Here is a 21,654-nt window from a genome sequence, read left to right as displayed (position 1 = left end):
AAAGCTCCTGGCTCCCCAGGTCCCAGCCATCCTGGGAAAACAGCGTGTCAGCATTGCTCATCCCTCCCCCAGCTACTGTTGCAGAGGCCACATTCCGGGCAAGTGCGGTCAGTAGTGGTGTTTCTACCCCAAACCTGACCCTCCCTGTGGAATGGGGGCTTTACCTTGAGCAGGACACCGGGGCTCTGATCACCCTTTCCCTGGTTTGGAGGCAAGCTGGGAAGGCCTGAGGCTCCTGTCTTCCCCCTTCCAGGTGCTCAGCTTTTACAGCAGGGGTGTCTCTCACAGAAACACACCCTTGTCCCCAACCCAACTGCAGAATGTGGCTCAGACATTTTTCTCTGGAGGTGGAAGCTGTGAAACCAGTAGTTCCTAATGTTTTCCCAAAGGAACTGACTTTATTTGCATCAGAATATGGCTAAGCTGAAGCCTGAGTATGTTCTCAGAAACTTAGAGGTTGTTGTGAAAGGCAGTTGGGAGGAGATCGGTAGATTCATTGCAGATAAAGACTAAACTGTAGGCCAGCTAGTTAGCTGGAGAGAACTGGGGAAAGAGATAGCTAGGAGGAGCGCTTTGGAGTCAGAACACATCTCAGACACTCACTTTGGGAGGTGTCCCTTCCAAGGAACCCAAATATGATTGGATTGGTTTGTGGAACAATTCACATCCCAGGGTCTTGTTGAAATATTAGAGAAATTAGCTGGAAATTTGTGGAGTTTAACAGCTCCACAAATATTTATATATACTCAGTAAAAAAATTAAAAAGCTGCATTAGAAAATACTCGATGCAAAAGCAGTAAAGGAAGAATAGAGGAACAAAACCAAATGTGAGATATAGAAAACAAAAAGTAAAATGGCAGATGTAAATCCAACTTTATCGATAATAACATCAACTGTGAATAGATTAAACAATCCAATCAAAGACAGGGATTGTCAGACTGGATTAAAAAAAAAGATTCAACACTAAGCTCTGTGACATAATAGAAAAAAAAAAAATATATATATATTGATCTCTACCCCAGGTTTTTGGCATAGGTCTCTTGGAAACCCTTGTAATTTCCTAAGTCATAAATGGAAGAAGCCAGTCACACTTTATACCACCAATCACGTATTATATGATACATGCTACCACTTATATGAAGTGCCCAGAGTAGGCATATTTATAGAGATAGATTACTGGTGGTGCAGGGCTATGGAATGGCAGATAGGAGGATGTAGCTGATGAACAGTTTCTTTTTGAGGTTTGAAATGTTCTGCAATTGATTGTGGTGATGATCACATATATTGCTTTCGTGTATCTAGATATACTAAAAACCATTGACTTGCACAGTTTAAATGAGCAGATTGTATGGCAGTAAATTATGTCTCAGTGAAGCTGTTAACGCAAGTAGTAATACCAGTATTTTGACTAAGAGATAACTAATGGATGCAGTTTAGGTTTCTTTACAGTTCATCTGGTCCTTGGAATATATTCCACTGAGAACGTACAGTCAAAGTAATATGATTTAAAAGTTAGAAATAATAATTCTTTCTGTATGGTTATGTTACCAACTTGATGTTTAGTTATCTCATCAGTTGATTTTTCCTGTAGTAAAAAACAACTCCGAGTTGTAGCTTACAGCAGTGAATATTTCCTGCTCACGTTCTGTGAGGTCGCTACAGGGGCTCATCTTCAGGTCCAGGGCTGGGTTCAAATGACAGCTCCTATATGGCATATGCTGGTCTCAAGGTGGAGGGCAGGGGTGCAAAAGGGTTATTAGAATTTGTGTTGACTCCTAAATCCTTTGTTTAACACCTGCATGCTGTCACTTACCTGTATTTGCATACAAGGTTAAATTACATTTTTAAAATATGTGAATTTATACCTGTTCCTCCAGTTCACATCCACCATGCACAATTCATCTTCACCTTTCTCTAGTCAACATATTATCCTTTTCCATGTGAAAATACTGGTTCTCAGTAACACTGTTCTATTTATTTATTTCCTTTATTCTATAATACACACAAAATAGTTGAAAACTGAAAACACCAATATTACTGATAGCATATTATGAATTTAATATTTCTTTGCATTTCTTTACCTTTAGAAGGTATACCATTAAGGATATCCTTCAGAAGATTGTTCAAGAGTTACTTGAATTAATTTTTTTGTGTATGTGTGGTTATCAATTTGTTAGGGTTTTTTTTTTTAAGATAAAATACAATTTGAATTCAAACTAAAATTTTCACATGAATTTAAGGACTATATGGGTTTTTGTTTAGCCATGCTGGGTGGCTTGCAGGATCTTTGTCCCCAGCCAGGGATGGAACCTCTGCACCCTGCAGTGGAAGTGAGGGCTGCCAGGGAATTACAGGACTATGGGGTTTTTAATTCATTATACTTTTTGTTGTTGTTGATTATTTGGTTATGGTTTATCTACCTCCTCTGTGGAGTGTAAACTCCGTGGGGGCCTCCACGTTTCCCCACACAGTGCAGTGTTTGGTTAATCGTGGGTCCTCAGACACAGTTGTTGAAGAAATAAATGAGTGAAATGTATGTGTGCGCTGTCGCTCAGTCGTGTCCGATTCTTTGCGACCCCATGGGCTGTAGCCTGCCAGACTTCTCTGTCCATGGGATTTTTCAGAAAAGAATACTGGAATGGGTTGCCATTTCCTCCTCCAGGAGATCTTTCCAAAGCCAGGGATTGAACCCGCGTCTCCTGCGTCTCTTGCATTGTAAGCGGATGTTTTGCCACGGAGCTGCCTGGGAAACTTCTTGATCTCATTATTCTTGTGTACCTCATCTCCCATTATGAAAATACTGATTTCCAATCACACCCGTAATCATTCATTAGCAGTACCAACAATGTTGGTAATTATTAATATGCTTATTGAAAAATTCGTTTGGGGGAGCCTACAGACTATTTACCTCAGTTGTAATGTTGGTCAGATTACTGTGCTTTATACTCACTTGAAAAAATTTCCTTCCATGAAGTTGTCTTATCAATTCAATATTTAGTGTTTATTTTATTTTGCTTCCTTTCAGGGATTTAAAAATACTTCATTATCTTTCATAATTATGTAAAATGTTCATAATTATTCTGAAGTCAAATGTACAAAACAGGATGTATTTAAGGGTAGTCTACTTTCTGCCCCATAGCTTTGTTTTTTAACTTTTTGTTATGGAAACTCGTGACATGTTCATTTTGTGAAAGTAGAGAAACTAGTGTAATAAAATTCTCAGATATCTGTTACTCATCTTCAGCAACTATCAGGTTATCGTTAATCAAGTTATTGTTCATTAGAAACCCAATCACTTGTCACACTGTTAATTATAGTAATTTAAAAATAGGTTTTAATATTTGTTTAGGATAGTCTTGAGGGCAAGTTGGTATGGTATTTTAAGAGAGGCAGTCCGCTCTACTAGGACAAATAGATGATTCGTGAAAGTTCTATAGATGGTAAGAAGTTATGTGGCCAGAGCTATGAGGAAGGATTGGCCTTTAAATAGGGCCAAAGACAGTTCATTCACACGTTCTGAGAAGACAGGGACAGATTGGTAACTTCAGAAAGTAGGAAGGCAGAGTTTCTGTCTGATTGCTGCTTTTTTTTTTTTTTTTGTGAAAGATGAGATAAAGTTACCAGGTGATGACTGAGGGGTGTCATCATAAGAGGATACTGGAGATCTGAGGGGACAAGAAGGTGAAATATTAGTAGTTGTTGTGCAGTGTGGGATGAACACACCGAGGAAGTGTGGTATAGTTGTTAGGCAGTGCTGAGTGACTGCTTGTGTGAAACCAGAGAGCTTGTGTTTCTCTCCACTGATACTTAGGTGAAGTACAGATGGGAAGTCAGTGGGTAATTGGTTTTTGCAGGGTGAGTACATCTGAGGGAAAGAGTGGCAAGGGGTGAAGGTGTTGGAAAGCTGAGTAAGGAAGGAGTGAGGAGAGGGAGGGTGGAGAGGCAGTAAAAATGTGTGGGGGCTTTGGAGAATCAGTAGGGAAGGACAGAAACCAAGGAAGTTCTGGGGATTTAGGTGTCAGTTCACCATTGCTGGGGTGAGTCAGCTTCAACTCTTGTCTTTTCACCTCTTTTTATTTATTTTTTTTCTTTTCACCTCTTTTTAATTAAGAATCAAATTCTTGGTAGAGAGAAACAATTAATTAGTCAAATGCCACTTAACTGGGGGGAAGGAAGGGGAGTTATTAACCAGGGGAATTTGCCTGATTGAGAAGTCTAGTTGTTAGGAAGTGAAGTTTGCTCGTTTCTATATTGCTCTAGTTGCTGTATTATGTAAAGGAGATGGTACTTGCCCAGCTTGTATAATGTCATGTGGAATAACTGCATGCTTTGAAAACAAAGTGTTATGAAACTGGTAAGTAGTGCAGTTAAGCTCAGATGGTGATAATTAAATTCTCAGTGACTTCAACTGCCAGTGAATTTCTTTGTGAAACCATATTTGAAGATTTGAAGATCCTATTTAAGCTTAAAATTAAGCTATAAAGCTCAAAGCAAAATAGCTCAATTTATGGGATAAAAAGTACATATATTAAAATAGCCTGAGAAGTTTTGAGTTGATCTTGTCTCTTATCAGAGTATATTGGTGTATTACAAATGATTGGAGTGAAAGCTGTAGAAGTTAATGTCATGGCTAGATTTTCTCCTTGGAGTGGTAATTATTCTACCTAATTTCCTGATAGTGAGTTAGCTGTGGGCTGCCAGAGGAAAGAAAGCTTAGCCATAGCAGAAAGTAGAAGAATGTAAAAAAACTAGGGATGTGGCAGGCAAAGAAGTTGAGTATTGAAGACATGCATTTGAAGTAAAGTTTAATAGTAAAAGACTTCCCTGCTGGCTCAGACGGTAAAAGGTAAAAGCAGTCTGCCTACAATGCGGGAGATCCTGGTTCAATCCCTGGGCTGGGAAGATCCCCTGGAGAAGGAAATGACAACCCGCTCCAGTACTCTTGCCTGGAGAATCCCATGGACGGAGGAGCCTGGTCCATGGGATCTCAAAGAGTTGGACACGACTGCGCAACTTCACTTTTCACTTAATAGTAAAATATAACTTCAAGTTGCGAAGCTGTTGAGATAAGTAAATACTACTCTTAACAATGGCAAAGAACTTTAATTGGGCTCCATGGAATTCTCCAGGCAAGAATACTGGAGTGGGTTGCCATTCCCTTCTCCAGAGGAACTTCTGAACCCAGGGATCGAACCCTGGTCTCCTGCCTTGCAGGCAGATTCTTTACCATTTGAGCTACAGGAAGTCTACTCTAAGGGTAAATTTGGTTATAAAAGTTCCCAAAAAAGAGTCCACAGGTTGAACAATGAGGAAAAGTCACAGAAAGAACATGAACAGAGACAAGCGTACAGCTCCCCCACCAGAGGGCTGCCTGTTACCCTGTAATTGTTTGAGCCAGTCTATGAGTCCAGGGATGGGGCACACACTGAGCTCAGGAACTACAGGCTGGGGCAGGTGCAGAGGCTGCACGCATTAAATTAGTAGTGATGGGTTAGGGATTGGAGAGGGATAAAGGAATTGAATGTCTCCGCTTTTGCTAATTGTCTGGACATAGTAGATATATCATTTGTTATTGAATAAAATTGGCATAAAACACAAGAATAGTTAATAACTGGTTTGTTCTCAGACATGCATTTACCATGTATCTGCATCAGTTTTAATAACGAGTGATTTTAGAGTGCGGTCCCATTGCTTTTTGTCTCTCGACTTTTTCCATGCTTACATCTGCCTCTATATCAGCTTTTCAGAATGATGTAAGGATGTTAATAAAAGTGAATTTACTTTCCTTTTTTCCCTTAGGAGCAGCCACCATATCCTAGTTACAATTCTAACTATTGGAATTCTGCTGCCCGACCTCGGGCTCCTTACCCAAGTACATACCCTGTAAGACCGGAAATGCAAAGCCAGGTATGATCTGAAATTGATAGACTTTCTGAATTTTCTCTTAATGATCTGATTTATTTTCAGAACCTGTGGAGATTTTATAGTAAAGATGTGTGGGGTTTTGTTATGTAATGGAGTCTATCTTAATCATTTTAACGTTTTTAATGCAGAGGTAGGGAAATATCTAGGCAGATACTACCTAAGGCAGAGGTGGGTGGCTTGACATATGATAGATTATTTCTCAGGACCTGGAAACAACAAATGCAAAATGTACCTATTTCTAAAAGTTTGTTATTTTATGGAGCTATAATTGACACATAATGTTATATTAGTTTCAGGTATATAATGTAAAGATTCAGTATTTATATGTTTTCCAAAATGATCACCACATAAGTCTTGTTAACATCTGTCACCATACATAGTAACAAATTTTTGTTTTCTTGTGATGAAAAAAGTTTTTAATGTATTATTTTTGGCTGCAGCCAGGTCTTCCTTGCTGTGCAGGCTTTCTCTAATTGCGGAGAGTGGGGGCTAGTCTCTAGTTGTGTGTGGCACGTGGGCTTCTCATTGCAGTGGTTTCTGTTGCAGTGTACAAGCTCTAGGGTGCGAGGGCTTCAGCAGTTGTAGTTTCTGGGCTCTGGAGCACAGGCTTAGTAGTTGTGGCGCAGGGGCTTAGTTGCTCGGTGGCATGGGGGATTTTCCCCGATCAGGGATCAAACCCATGTCCGCTGCAGGGGCAGGCAGATTCTTTACCACTGAGCCACCAGGAAAGCCTCTGTGATGAAAACTTTTGAGATAAACTCTCTCAGTCAGTTTTTAAATGTACAATGCAATATCTAACTGTGGTTACTAGAGTACACATTGCGTCCTGTGGTTTATTTATTTTATAACTGGAAGTTTGTACCCTTTGACCACCAACCTGCTGCTGCACCTCTGGAACCACCAGGCTGTTGTCTGCGTCTATGAATTGGCTTTTTTTGTTTGTTCGTTTGTTTTTTAGATTTTACATATAAATGAGATCACACAGTATTTGTTTTTGTATCACATTTAACTTAACACCTTCAAGGTCCATCCATGTTGTCCCAATGGCAAGATTTCCTTGGTTTTTCACTTGAATAATACTCCATTGTGTGTGTGTATATCTGTCTCACTTTTTCTTTCATTCATCCACTGCTGGACATTTAGGGTGTTTCTGTGTCTTGGCTATTTAAATAATGCTTCAGTTAACATGGGGGTACAGATAACTTTTTAAGTTGGTGTTTTTGTTCCCTTTGAACATATTGCCAGAAGTGGAATTGCCGGATCATACGGTAGTTCTGATTTTAGTTTTTTGAGGTACCTCCATACTGTTTTCATAGTGGCTGTACCAGTTTACCTTCCCATCAACAGTACACACGGGTTTCCTTTTCTCAGCATCCTCATCCAGTACTACTTGTCTTTTTGAGAATAGCCATTCTAATAGGTGTGAGGTGGTGTGTCACTGTGGTTTTGATTTGCATTGTCCCGATGATTAGGGATGTTGAGCACCTTTTCATGTACTTTCTGGCCATCGTGTATGTCTTCTTTTGGAAAACGTCTATTCAGATCCTCTGCCCATTTAAAAAAAGTTTTTGTGTATGATGGCACATGGTTTGCAGGATCTCGGTTCCCCAGTCAGGGATTGAAGCTGAAGTTATATTTATGTCTCATATGTGTTTTTATGCTTTTACTACTTGTACATGCATTTTTATAGTACAATTTAACATTTTTACAACATTTTACTTTAAAAACATATCAAGTTTTTAAACTTGATATAAGTGGTTTCATCCTAGCAATCTCTTGCAGCTTGCTTTTTTTAACTCAGCATTGTTTTTCCCTTTTCTATTGTACAACATACGAGACAAGCATTTCCCTAGTGGGTGGAATTGGTGGGTTTGGGTATGTACATCTTTATTTAATATAGCCAAATTACTTTTCACAGTGATTAGAGAGCCAAGAGCTCCTTTATTTTCTTTGCTGCCAACCTACTCTTCAAAAGATTTAAGAACTCTGAAACGTCTCTGAGCTCTGATCATTAGCTCCTGCTTAGTCATGGTCTGTAACAATTGCAAAGCTAATACATGTTCTTCTGACTCTGGTTGTTGTAATCATGCATGTTGTAGCTCTGATCTGTTGACCCACAGAGTACTGGGGAAAGGATGATAAACACACAGGTTTTCTGGTAATGACTGTGGTGGGGGTTTTCGGTTTGTTTGCCTGACTGGGGATCGAACTCTGTGCCGAAGCACAGTCTTAACCACTTGGCCAGCAAGGAAGTCCCTGTGGTGGTTCTTTTCTGTTGTTGTTTGTTTAAAATCCTCTCATTGGCCACAGATGCAACTTGTTTTTCTAAAGCTGCTTTCCCACATATCTAAAGGATCAAAGACAGATGTTTCCACATTGATTTTCTGATAAAGAAGATATTCTCCTGACTTCTGAAAGATTTCACCATAGAACACCAAGTGCCTGGGAACATAAATGCTCAAAGAAAGACAACTGAAGTCCTCTTATAATGTTCTAAATTGGGAAATCATGATACAAAAGGACTTTGGTCAGAACCTGTAATACCTTTTCATTAAATTTAAAGGAGAACTGGGTTGTCAAATACAGTTTATTAAGTACTGTGGTTTGGAGCTCCTGTGAGACAAAAATTGGACCAGTTCTGTAAGTAGAGATGCTGCATGAGGAAATGACCAGTGAAGGATGATAGACTGGGCAATTCCAAAAGCGAGTGTCAGCAGAAACTCCAGTTGATGTTGACTGCTGATAATTGTGAAGGCTCGGAGTCCTTTTGTCGTGAAGCTGTCCATGTTTTTCAAGATAAGCACAACAGGAAGAATCGTGGTGTTGCTAATGGAAAAGTAATTTTTCCCACTTGGATTGGGTCTGTTTGCTGTTTGATAGTCACGTATACCAAATGGAAAGGGAATCCATTTAACAGTGTATCACTTACTGGGTGAGAGACCTGGCCACTTTTCTCCCCTTTGGATTCTACATCTATAAGCAGTCCATCAATTGTAAAACCAACTTTTGGAAGAAGTATTTCCTCCTGGATAATCTTCAGCTTTCAGTAAGACACCATATGGTGTGACAGTATTTTGACTTTCAAATGCTGAGTCATATTTACATTTACCTCTAGAACAAAAGCAGCGCTTGGAATATGTTTTGAGTTTTAAGAGCTCCAGTCTCTTGATTTCTTCTGGAATCCACAATGAGACTTCTACAGAAATTCAATGACTGTCAAAGATTTTGTTCAATTCTTCTTATAGTGGATCAGTTTCAGATTTTATCTGTTGCCATATCAGCTGACAGGTTTCAAATCCCAGCTTGCTGTCTTTGTGAAAAAATTGGACTAGACGGGAGTAGCTATCTGTACAGCCTACCAGCTTCTAGACATACTTGGGATTTTGTGACATTTTTAATAGCATAACTTTTTTCTATAAAAATAATACAACTTTATTGCCAAATACTTGGGAAATAAAAGAGAGAAAAGCCACTTACTCTGTCATCATAATATGTCCATATTTTGGTAAATTTGTTTTCAGCCTTCTCCCTATCGTATTTACCCAGTTTTAAACTTATTTTACATGTACTTTTTAATATTACTTTTTGGTTATCATATGTACTTGTTACAGGGTGAAGTAACAGGAATTCTTTTTTTATTTTAATAGTAAGGAAATTTTCAAACATAATCCAAAGTAATGGGATAGCACAGTGATCTCCCATAGACCCCTTACTCAGCTTCAGCAAATATCATCAATACATGGCCCTCATGTTTCATCCATGTCCTTAATGTGCTTTGAAGAAAATTCCAAATATCACATTATTTCTCTTGTAAATACTTAAGTATGTATCTTTAATATACAGGGACATTTTAAAAACATTACCACAATGCCATTATTAAAACTTAAAGAAATAAACACTAAAAATAATTCTTTAATGTCAATAGATGTCTGGTCAATTCTATAGTGAATTTTAAGACAGAATAAAATTCCTTCAATGAATAACCTATAATTGACTTACTCATTCCATCAGTACAGGATGTTTAGGTTGTTTTTGATACTGCATGATGGTGAATCATGCTCTGATGAACAAATCCATTCTTATAACTTTTTCTCTAGTTGAATCATTTCCTTAGGAAGGATTTCTAGAAGTTCAATAACAGTACAAAAAGTCACATTTTTTTTTTTAATCGTCTTCAGCTGTGTATGTTGTATAAGGGACTTTATTTTTTGGGGGGGGTGGGGAGCGTGCCCTGCAGCATGGGGGGGTCTTAGTTCCCTCACCAAGGATCGAATCCGTGCCCGCTGAGTTGGGAATACGAGGCTTAACCACAGTACCGCCAGGGAAATCCCTGTCCCTCTTTTTGATGTGGTAGATTTGGAATCAGATTTAAATTTCATTTTCTTTAGTCATTAACAACTGTAGAAGGTATCAGGATTCTACTCTTAATTGAGGTATAATTATAACATTTAGCATTCATTTCAGATGTATAACATAATTCGATATTTGTATACATTATCAAGTGATCATCACAATAAGTCCATTTTATTATCACAAGATTCTTTTCTTATTCTACCTAAAATGGGAAAGACTGTCTAGTTTTAGAAGGATGAGTCCAGGAAAAGTTGATTTCATTTTTACCGTCTTAACAAGGTAGAGTAGAAATTAATGGAAAACCTGAAAGTAATCATCTAAAGTCTAGCTTTAATCTTATTTGGATTACTACACTGAGGATTCTAGGCATCAGTAATAGTCTGGATAGGTGATGTAAAACTGCAGGAAGCAGTATGTGAGGAATTTGTCTCTGTTCGTTGTAATTTGGGAAGCAGAGTGAGACGGTACAGAAAACACAGGCTCGGAGTCAGAGCTGGTTCATTTCCTGGCCTTGCCACAGTTATACTAACAACAATGGTATTATCAAAATGATCAGTTATTGAGCATACTGTTAGCCAGACAGTGTGCTGAGCATTTTATATATGTCATCTCATTTAATTTTTACAATAACCCTGCAGAATAAGTTCATAATTTCCATTTTCCTGCTTGAAAAAGCAGAGAGGGTAAACACATAACCTGTGGCAGAGCTCAGTCTATCTCTGTGGTCTTTTTTTTCTTTCTGTTGTATCAGGGTCATTTTCTTCTTTCTTTAGCCATTCTCCCAGGTTTCCCAGAACCCCCTTTCCAGCGTGTGGGGACCAGTTCCCTCCTGTTAGGTGTAACAGTCAGGTGTTCTTATGAAAATGGTTGAAAAGCACTGCTCTAAGGCCATTACTTCATCTTTCATCACAGTATACCTTCCCATTGTTATGACATGGACTCTAAAGTGATAATCTGAGTTTAGTATATGTATACAATTACAATATAAGAACACCTCTCAAGGGTTGCTTAGGTAGTTGATATTTTCATTAGTTACTCATCTCCTTTCTTCCCAAAGTTCTCATAGTGAGGGCATTTCAGCTCTTGTACTCATTCATCTTTTTTCTCCCAACTTTGCTTTTTCCAGAGTTTGAATTCTTATACAAATGGGGGATATGGCCCACCATACCCCACTGGCCCTGGCACAAATACTGCCTCATACCCTGGGGCCTATTACACACCTGGGTATGCTCAGACCAATTACTCCACAGAGGTTCCAAGCACTTACCGTTCACCTGGCAACAGCCCAACCCCAGTCTCCCGTTGGATGTACCCCCAGCAGGACTGCCAGACTGAAGCACCCCCTCCTAGGGGGCAGGTTCCAGGATATCCGGCTTCACAGGTCAGCACTCTTCTGTGGTCTTTTTAGTTTTTTACTATTAATGAATGGTACCAAGTTTATTTCTCTGTTCACTTCAAGAGGTTAGGTTTATATTTTTAAATATTTTAGGAATCTCTGTTCACTTCCCGGGGAGTTCTAGGATGTCTTCATTTGTGTTTCCTGATAGCATTTATTTATGGTATCTGAGGGACAGACTTATGCTGTGCTTCAGCTAATAAAGTTTAGGCCCTCTTCCTTCTGAGCTTGATGGTCACCAAACCTGCCCCTGATATCTTTGGAACCAAGCTTTTGTAGGCTTGGAGAAGTTATTGCAACTGTTTAGAAATACTCCGGTTTAACCCTGTAGCAGCTAAAGTATACTCTGTTAAGCGGAGAGGAGGCAGCTCAGGATCTGTTTACACTGGAATATTTTCATTACTCCTTGAAGTGTCTTTTTAGCAATGACCAGCATATTTCCTTCCTCTCAACCCAGAACCCTGGAATGAGCGTACCCCATTACCCTTATGGGGATGGTAATCGTAGTGTTCCACAACCAGGACCAACCGTACGACCCCAGGAGGACTCATGGGCTCCTCCAGGCGCTTATGGGATGGGAACCCGGTACCCCTGGCCTTCAGCTGCGCCCTCAGCTCCACCGGGGAGCCTCTACATGAATGAAAGCGCTTCATCGTGGCCTAGCAGTGGCTCTCCTCAGCCACCTCCGTCACCGCCACCCCCACAGCCTAAGGTAGGAGACCTTCGAAACGTTGTTCTTTTAATGTCTGGGTAATCAAGAGAGCACAGTATGGGATTTCTCTGCATTGGCCTGTGTTAAATGGGGGGGCTAGTTTCAAAAATCTGGTGGCCACCACCTACAACTTTACGTAGCCCAGTTCCACTCCTCCCTTTTTTTTTCTTTTTTAAAATAGACTTTATATTTTAGAGCAGTTTTAGGTTCATTTCCTTTTTTTTAAAAGGAAAATGCTCATTTTCTTGTTAGTTGTAATACTATCTGAATGTTAAAATCAAAGATTAGATTTTGTTACCTCCGTCTCCAGACAGAAGACAAAACCAATGTGAAATATCATGGTTTTATTAAACTGTACACTTGAACATCATTCGCTTGTGGCCAGGTTCCTATTTAAGATTTGTTTTCAGGTTTTCTCTCTCAAGGGGAACAGACTTATCTAATTCCCATTTATTAAGTCACTGGTCATCTTGTGAGGTGATAAAGATAGATTATGAGGTGTTCATGATGATGACCTACCTCAGGGTAGATTCCAGCCTGTATACTTAGGAATTCTCTGCCTTTTATCTTTTCAGAGCTGTATTTTCCTCAAATGATTAAAGAGGGCTGTCCAGTTTTATTGGTGGGGAATCTTTTCATGAACCTTCCTGGTCAGGTAGAAGATGGGGGCTAACAAATCTGATGCTGATGGATTCCCATTAAAACAGCTTTTCTCCCCTCTCTGCTCTCCCACTCCAAGGACTCCTCCTACACCTACAGTCAACCAGATCAAGGCATGAGCCAGCACAACTTTCCTTGCAGTGTCCATCAGTATGAGTCCTCGGGGTCAGTGAACGATGACAGTTCGGAGCTTTTGGATTCCCAGGTCCAGTATAGTGCTGAGCCTCACCTGTATGGTAATGCCACCCACGAACATCCCAGCACTCAAGACCAGGGTAATCATCTTGCTGAAGAGTGTTTATCTTCAGATGAAGGGACTCCCCCAAGCATTAAAAAAATCATACATGTGCTGGAGAAGGTCCAGTATCTTGAGCAAGAAGTAGAAGAGTTCGTAGGGAAAAAGACAGACAAAGCATATTGGCTTTTGGAAGAGATGCTAACCAAGGAACTTCTGGAACTGGATTCAGTTGAAACTGGGGGCCAGGACTCTGTCCGGCAGGCCAGGAAAGAGGCGGTTTGTAAAATCCAGGCCATACTGGAAAAATTGGAAAAAAAGGGATTATGAAGGGATTTAGAACAAAGGGGAAGCCTGTTACTAACTCGACCAAAGAACTCTTGATTTTGGTTAATTACCCTCTTTTTGAAATGCCTGTTGATGACAAGAAGCAATACATTCCAACTTTCCTTTGATAGAAAGCTTGAAAAACTGGTAAAGGACTTGGAAGAACAGTTGGGTTATCAGTTGTTTTCAGACCAGTGAATGTAATAGGGAGCTCTTGGGTTATCGGTATTGCCAAGTAGACTCGCCCGGTAAGAAATATATGGGTGTCGTCGGCAAGCTGCTTCTTATCAGCAGGAGGGGAATTCACCTTATGTAACAGGCTCCTCAGAAACCTACAGGATAAGACTAGATGTTCTTTGGACAGGCTCTGTTTTTTTAAACATCTGGATTACTTGTCACATTTTTGTACATTGTAATTGCTTTCACCATACACTTTGTGTGTAAATTACAGCTTGGACTTTAGCCTCCTTGGACCTCTGTTTTGTTTTGTTATTTGCAGTTCACAAATATAGTATGATTCTCTACTTCTTGGTATATTTTATAGTAATATGTTTAATATAATTACTCAAGAGACTGTACTGACAGCCAGATAGTATGGCAGTTCTGGATAAATTTGTACCCTTTCACCACTTGACTATATTGCACTGTGTAGTGAGTTTCTGAGGTAGGTTGTCTCCTTTTTTGTATAGATTATCAGGTTAGAGTTTTACCACTTCTATTTTTCTTGTTACTATCAGAAGGTTAATTTGGAAATGGCATGCCTATAGGAATGAAAATGTGGGCATATTCTTTTTTGCTTTCTTCATTGTATTTGGATGAAGCTCTACTTTAAAATTTCCTCCCCCCCCCCACCCCTTCATTATCTTTTTACTACAGCTGCTTCCATAAGGAGCAATGTGACAAACAAATGAAAAACGCCACGGCGAGTAGAAATAGTTACCGTAAAAGTAATAACCACAATCATTTGGGAATGCCGTTCTCCATCTAAAATAGTAGCTTCACCATCAGGGTCCCTCTGAGCAGACTTCAGCTCAGCTTATCTGCTCAGTGTACAATAAGATATGCAGAGGGTAAAAGAGGATTCATGCTCTGGGACTGAATCAGCCACAGCCAGAGTGGGAAATTATGTTCTGTTAAAGGCAGATGTGATGGTTAGCTGTGTTTCCCTAGAATAAATTGTGTAAGACAGTATTGCCTGTTTTATAAAAAAGATGTTTACCACGACTAATAACAGTCACTTTAGAGCCAGAGTTAAGGAAGGGATACTGAAAGGGTCTTAGCTGGATTTGCTTGGGTGGTTGTTGTTTAGTCACTCACTCGTGTCCAACTCCTTTGCGAACCCACGCACTGTAGCCCGCCAGGCTCCTCTGTCCATGGGATTCTCCAGGCAAGAATACTGGAGTGGGTAGCCGTTTCCTTCTCCAGGGGATCCTCTCAACCCTAGGATCAAACCCACGTCTTTTGCATTGGCAGGAGGATTCTTTACTCCTGAGCAACTAGGAAAGCCCTTTGCTTGGGTAGCTCTAAGCTATCATGTAGAAGAGACTTAGACAGATAGCTTACTTTTTACATCTGAAGTGAGTTCCAGTATATAGTATGTTATTGGAAAAACTGCTGTTTCTTAATCGGAGAAGGCAATGGCACCCCACTCCAGTACTCTTGCCTGGACAATCCCATGGACGGAGGAGCCTGGTAGGCTGCAGTCCATGGGGTCTCGAAGAGTCAGACACGACTGAGCGACTTCACTTTCACTTTTGACTTTCACGCATTGGAGAAGGAAATGGCAACCCACTCCAGTGTTCTTGCCTGGAGAATCCCAGGAACGGCGGAGCCTGGTGGGCTGCCGTCTATGGGGTGGCACAGAGTCGGACACGACTGAAGCGACTTAGTAGCAGTAGCAGTAGCAGCAGCAGCTGTTCCTTAATAAGATATCCAAGTGATAATGTATTTTTTTCCCCTCTTGACTGCCAGGCCTATTAATAAGAAAACAAATCTTTCAGCCATTTTCTCTCCTTATTAAAAAACAAACAATACAAACATATGATGAGAAGAATTAGAGTAAAAATAGTGACTGGATCCTAGGTTGGTATGAGTGATTTTATGAGATGATATGGCGCCAGTTTTATTCAAAGATTTTTATTTTTGGCCTAATATAGGAATGTTTAAGAAAGGCTTTTTTATGAAAATTTAAAAGTTGAAACAAATATTAGAAGGGGGAGAACCTTAAAGCTCATAAACCAGTGAGTCAATGACTGATACAGGCAAGAACATTATTTTTTAGCTGAGTGCCCACGATACCAGTTTCCTTGAAGTCTTGATTTATTTATATACACATACATATGTGTGCATGTTTTTTAACAGTTATTTAAAAAATTTTTTTAGATAATTTTAGACCTCCTGAAGAGTTGTAAAAACAGCAGTTTCTGTATACTCTTCACTAATGATCCCTTTATATTAACATCTTACATAACTATACAACATTTGTCAAGAAATTAGCCTTGATACAATACTATTAACTAGAGAGTTTTGGAAAGTAGAGATTTTCTCAGTCTTTTCACTAACGCCCTTTCTCTGTTTCAGGATTCAATCCAGGATCCTGCCTTGAATTTAGTTGTCATGTCATCATAGTGTCCTCTGATCTGTGACAGTGTATCCACAACCCCTGATGCAGTAATGTATTTCTGGTGTTATTAACCTTAGCCACTACCTAAAGTGGTGTCTAGGATTCGATACTGTAAACTTACTGTGTTTTCTTTTGTAGTGACTGAATGTTTGCTGGAGATAACGTGAGCTATGCAAATGTCCCATTTCTGCTTAAACTTCAGCCCGCTCATTTTTGAATCCATTGGCATATCTTGCTTGTGTTGATTACTACTGTGGGGTTCCAGTGTGTCTTCGTTTCTCGAAGTCCTTCTACATTTATTAATTGGATTCCTTCTTAAGGGAGGGTTATTGCTTCTGGATTTATAGTTTTAATTATAATAAGATGTTCAGGATAAGTACAGACTTAGAACTTAAAGATGTAAACCATGTTAAGATGATTCTAAATGCCAGTGTCAGGGAAAGGAAAACTAAATTGGCAACCTCTTCCAGAAAATACAGTGAACTTAAGGAAAATTAGTGTTCATTTTTTTTGTGTGTGGATTTGATTCAGTTCTTGACTTAGTATTCACTCCAGACTGAATTCAAAATGTTTTTGATATTTCAAATCTGGACTTTTAAAAAGTGTCTAAGTTTAATATTACTTTGGGGATAATTTTTGTGAAAATCTTGAATAAAGTTACCCAGATCTGGCATGTTAAACACAACTATCTCTTTTTTATAATAACCACTATTGTTCCAAATACAAACGCCAGTATAAACATTTAGACAAGTAAGTCCCGACGAAGTATCAGTGGCATGGGCTAGTCTCTACATTCTTGGTGGGGAATTCTTCCAAATGCTTTGAAAAATAGGGCTTTAAAAACTGATTTTTAGCTGGTTAATGTAATACCATTAGAGGTAGGAAGATTTTTAAGTTGAAGAATATAGATTAAATTAGCATTAAAGGTTTTTGGGGGACAGATACTTGATGGCCAGAGTTTTTCATCTTTCTTTCTTTTTAAAAAAGTTATGACTTTAAATGTTCAAATAATTCTTGAGAAGCTAGCAATTTAAAGTTTATGAAAAGGAGCTCTCTTCTGTCACACTCTCATTTTTCCTTCTACAAAAGTAACCACTTTCAATTGAGTTTTTAAAAAAAATTCTCTCCATGTTTTTTTAACTTTTTAAAAAAATTTGGCTACACTGTGCAGCTTGTGGGATGTTAGTTCCCTGACCAGGGAATGATGACTCTGTGGCCCCCAGTGGTGGAAAGCGTGGTCCTAACCACTGGACCACCAGGGAAGTCCCAGTATTTTTAATAACACAGTTGTATTTCTCCCTCTTGATTTGTCAGTTTTAGGCTGTTTCTGTTTATTTTCTATTGTAGAAGATGATGGTCAGGTCTCTCTGCCTCCACTATATACACATCGCAGCCCTCCTCCCTCCAGTCTCTCCATCCACTTACATGTGGTTCTGTTGTTCGTTATTATACTGTGTAATGCTGACCAGGGCTTATTCCTGTACAGCTAACTCCTGGAATTGTGAATGGATGAATCCCTGGAATGAATCCTTTGTCTTACTTGGTTTGCTGATGTACTTATAACTAATTTGACCTCAAACCCTCCATCATTTGTCTAAATCTTCTCTTAAGATGCTCAGACATATTTGGTCAATTTCAGGCTCCTGAGAGGCTGTGCTGGGGGCCCTCTGACTGGAGAAGGGCTGTGTTCCTGGTGCACACTTACATTCTGGAGTCTTCTCTTCATCCTGGGGATTCTCTCCACCTCTTCTGTTGGCTTCTTGTTTTCCCGGCAATCTATGTCTTTCTCTTTCTTAGCGAGTTCCCTCATTTTGATCGAGCCTGTTCTCCAGTAGCTTTCTGGAAAACGGTGCATAGGAAATAATTTTTTTAATATCTTGCGTATTTGAAAATGTGTTTTCATGATCCTTTGTTTAAAACTTGGTGTTTCTTTTTGGAAGCTTGTAGGCTATTTTTGTCCCCTCTGTTCTGAAATTTCCTAACAGTATAACATTGGTGTGGGTCTGTTTTTGTCCATTTTCCTGGGCATAATTCATTCTGGAGACACCTGCCCTTAAGTCCTATCACATTTTCTCAGGTTTTTTGTTTCTTCCCCCTCCACTACCCTCATTTCTATTACCTCTTTTTAGAATTCTTGCTGTTTCTGTATGGATCTCTTAGCCTAGTCCTTTGATTGACTTTTCACTTTAATTTTCTGCCTTTTTGCTGTCTTTGTGGGAGATTTACTCACCTTTATCTTCCAACTCACCACTGAATTTTACATTTCCATCTACCATATTTTTAGTTTCTAGGAATTTTTTGTTCTCTGTGTGATTCTGCTCTTGTTTGTGGGTGTAGCATCTTGTATCTCTGAGAACATTAATGATAATTTCTTGATATTTGTTTCATCTTGAATAATGAATTTCCTACAAATTGCTTTTCCCTTTCTTTTTAGATTGCCATCTTTTTCATGTTAGAGGTTTTTTTCCAGATGTCTGTTAGTTCTTGGTTGTGTTTTTATACTAGAGACCATTGTTGTTGTACTGGAGACTCAAAATTGCTTCTAGAAAATGCTTCATGACTATTCTGCTTAATTATTTTTTCATACTCTTTCTTGGAAACAATATCTGTTTTAAATGGAAATTGAGAAGGGAGGACTATCTGGATAATTTTTACTCCTCTGTGAAGAGAGGAGAGTTTTACACTCTGTGTGGCTCTTCTCATCAAGAGTGGTGGGCAGTTAGCACACAGTACAAAATGTGAGCAGAGGAGACGCCGGCTACTGAGAAGGGAGGATTTAGGGGTTTCTGAGATCAGAGCACATTTGCTCTAGCCAACTTTTAAATGTTCTTTTATTCTGCAATATATACCTTATCCTGGTAGAATGCCAAGGGTAGTGTTGCCAGATAAAATATAGGACTCAGTTACATTTGAATTTCAGATAAACAACAACTCATCTTTTAGTGTCAGTGTGTGCCACATATTGCATGGGACATAATGATACCAAAAATAATTGTTTTTCTGAAATCCAAATTAGCTAGGGATACAGTCTCATCCCTCAGCATAGATGGGGGATTGGTTCCAGTACAAAAACCATGGATGCTCAAGTCTCTTATATGAAAATGGTGTAGTATTTGCATAAAACCTAGGTTTATCCTCCCATATACCTCCAAATCACCTCTAGATTAGTTATAATACTTAATACAGTGTAAATGCTATGTAAATAGTTGTAAATTCAATGTAAATGCTGTGTAAATAGTTGCTGAATGTGTGGCAAAGTCAAGTTTTTGTTTTTTGGAACTTGGACTGAATTTTTTTTCTTCCTTTCCAAATATTGTCAACCCATGGTTGGCTGAATCCGTGAATGTGGAACCCATGGATAGGAGTGCCAACTGTATTGTATTCTTTTCTTTCTTTATGTTTTGGCCGTGCTGAGCAGCTTGTGGGAATCTTAGTTCCCCCAGGGATTGAAGCCCAGCCCTCAGCAGTGAGAGTGTGGAGTCCTAACCACTGGACTGCCAGGCGATGCCCTGTATTGTATCTTTGTAATTAAAGTTTTTATTTTGAGATAATTTGTTAATTCACAGACGGTTTTCTGAAATAATGCAGAACTTTCCTGTGCCCCTTACCCAGTTTCTTCCAATGGTAACATCTCACAAAACTTCACAGCCACGCCACCACCAGGATGTGGACATTGATACGGAACAAGATACAGAACAGTCCCATTGCCACCGCCGTTCCTCCTGTCGACCTTTCACAGCCACACCTGCTTCTCCTTTCCCTCCACATGAAGTCCGTGGGAATCAGAAATCCCTTCTCTATTTCTGAATTTTGTCATTTTGAGAATGTTATAGTAATAGAATTGTATTGTATGTGATCATTAGAGATGGGTTTTTTTTGCCCACTCAGCAAAATTCTTTTGACATTCATCTAAGTTGTTTTCTATATCTATAGTTCTTTTTTATTGCTAATTAGTAGTCTGTGATATGGATGTACCTTTGTTCAACCATTCACCTGTGGAAGGGCATCTGAGTGGTTTCAGTTTGGGGCTATTTATGAATAAAGCTGCTATGTACATTCATGCACAAGTTTTTGTGTGGACATGGTTTTCATTTCTTTGGGATAAATGGCCAGGAGTGCAGTTCTGGGTCATACGATATGTGCATGTTTAATTTTTTTAGGAGACTACCAGACTTTCCTAAAAGTGAGGTTTTACTGTTTGCATTCCCACCAGCAGTGTGGGAGTTTCTCTGTATCCTTGCCAGCATTTGGTGGTGTCACTGTTTTTTATCTTGACCATTCTGATCAGTGTCCAGTGGTATCTCATTGTGCTTTAACTTAGATTTCCTTAATGGTTAACCATGTGCAACCTCTTCTCGTGCTTATCTGCCAGTTATATATCCTCTTCTGTAAAAATGTCCCTGTGTGTCTTTTGCCCATTTTCTAACTATTTATTTGAATAAACTTATTTTAGAATAGTTTAGATTTATAGAGGAATTATGATATACAGAGATCCTACATACACTGCTGCTGCTGCTGCTGCTGCTGCTGCTGCTGCTGAGTCGCCTCAGTCGTGTCCGACTCTGTGCAACCCCATAGACGGCAGCCCACCAGGCTTCTCTGTCCCTGGGATTCTTCAGGCAAGAATACTGGAGTGGGTTGCCATTTCCTCCTCCAGTGGGTGAAAGTGAAGTCGCTCAGTCGTGTCCGACTCTTTGCGACCCCATGGGCTGCAGCCTACCAGGCTCCTCCATCCATGGGGTTTCCCAGGCAAGAGTACTAGAGTGGAGTGCCATTGCCTTCTCCGCCTACATACACTACACCCATTATTAACTTGTTAGTGTTGTATATTTGTCACAACTAACCCATCAGTACTGATACATCCTTATTAACTAAAGTCTATACTTGATCCAGATTTCCTTTGTTTTTACCTGTTTTCCTCTTCCAGGATCCCACCGAGGATACCGTATTACGTTGAGTCATCATATCTCTTTAGGAGCCTCTTGGCCATAACAGTTTCTCAGAATTTCCTTGTTTTGTTTTGGCCTCACTGTGAGGCTTGTGGAATCTCAATTCCTTGACCAGGGATTGAATCCGGGCTCGGGTGGATAGCATAGAGTCCTGACCAATCAGCCCACCAGGGAACTCCTGTGACTTTCCTTGGTTTTGATGACCTGTAGTCTTGAGGAGTGCAGGTCGGATGTTTCATAGAATGCCCCTCAACTGGGATTTATTTTGTCTGATGTTTTTCTCCTGATCACACTGGGGCTTGTGTTTTGGGGAGGAAGACCACAGAGATAAGTGCCCTTTCTCATCAGACATCAAATGGCTATACTATCGACGTAGCTTATCCTGTTGATGTTAACTGTCATTACCTGGCTCAGAAAGAGCCTGTCAGGTTTCTCCACTACAGTCTTTCTGCAACCCCCCCTCCACACTTTTCA

At 39.6% G+C, this 21,654-nt stretch overlaps 1 protein-coding gene and 1 pseudogene across 3 annotated transcripts in view; one reads left to right on the top strand and one right to left on the bottom strand.

The window, feature by feature from the left end:
* Nucleotides 1–20,298, top strand: part of BAG4 (BAG cochaperone 4) — a 29,039-nt gene extending 8,741 nt beyond the window's left edge. Inside the window, exons 2-6 of one of the 3 annotated variants that reach the window (XM_081524143.1) lie at nt 5,800–5,907; nt 11,405–11,659; nt 12,132–12,386; nt 13,126–13,321; nt 16,189–20,298. In XM_081524143.1, coding sequence (XP_081380269.1) covers nt 5,800–5,907; nt 11,405–11,659; nt 12,132–12,386; nt 13,126–13,321; nt 16,189–16,253 — 879 coding nt within the window. In that variant the 3' untranslated portion in view covers nt 16,254–20,298. Of the gene's footprint in view, nt 1–5,799; nt 5,908–11,404; nt 11,660–12,131; nt 12,387–13,125; nt 14,131–16,188 lie in introns of those variants that run through there. The other 2 variants (XM_081524141.1, XM_081524142.1) reach the window with 2 other exon arrangements.
* LOC145517056 (origin recognition complex subunit 3 pseudogene) lies at nt 7,976–9,928 on the bottom strand (annotated as a pseudogene).
* Nucleotides 20,299–21,654: the final 1,356 nt, after the last annotated feature.

Source organism: Giraffa tippelskirchi, chromosome 8 (genome assembly GCF_054371585.1).
Source record: "Giraffa tippelskirchi isolate mGirTip1 chromosome 8, T2T-mGirTip1v1.2.pri, whole genome shotgun sequence".
NCBI lineage: Eukaryota > Metazoa > Chordata > Mammalia > Artiodactyla > Giraffidae > Giraffa > Giraffa tippelskirchi.
The sequence above is the reverse complement of the archived record's forward strand: the minus strand, read 5'-3'. Positions and strand labels throughout refer to the sequence as shown.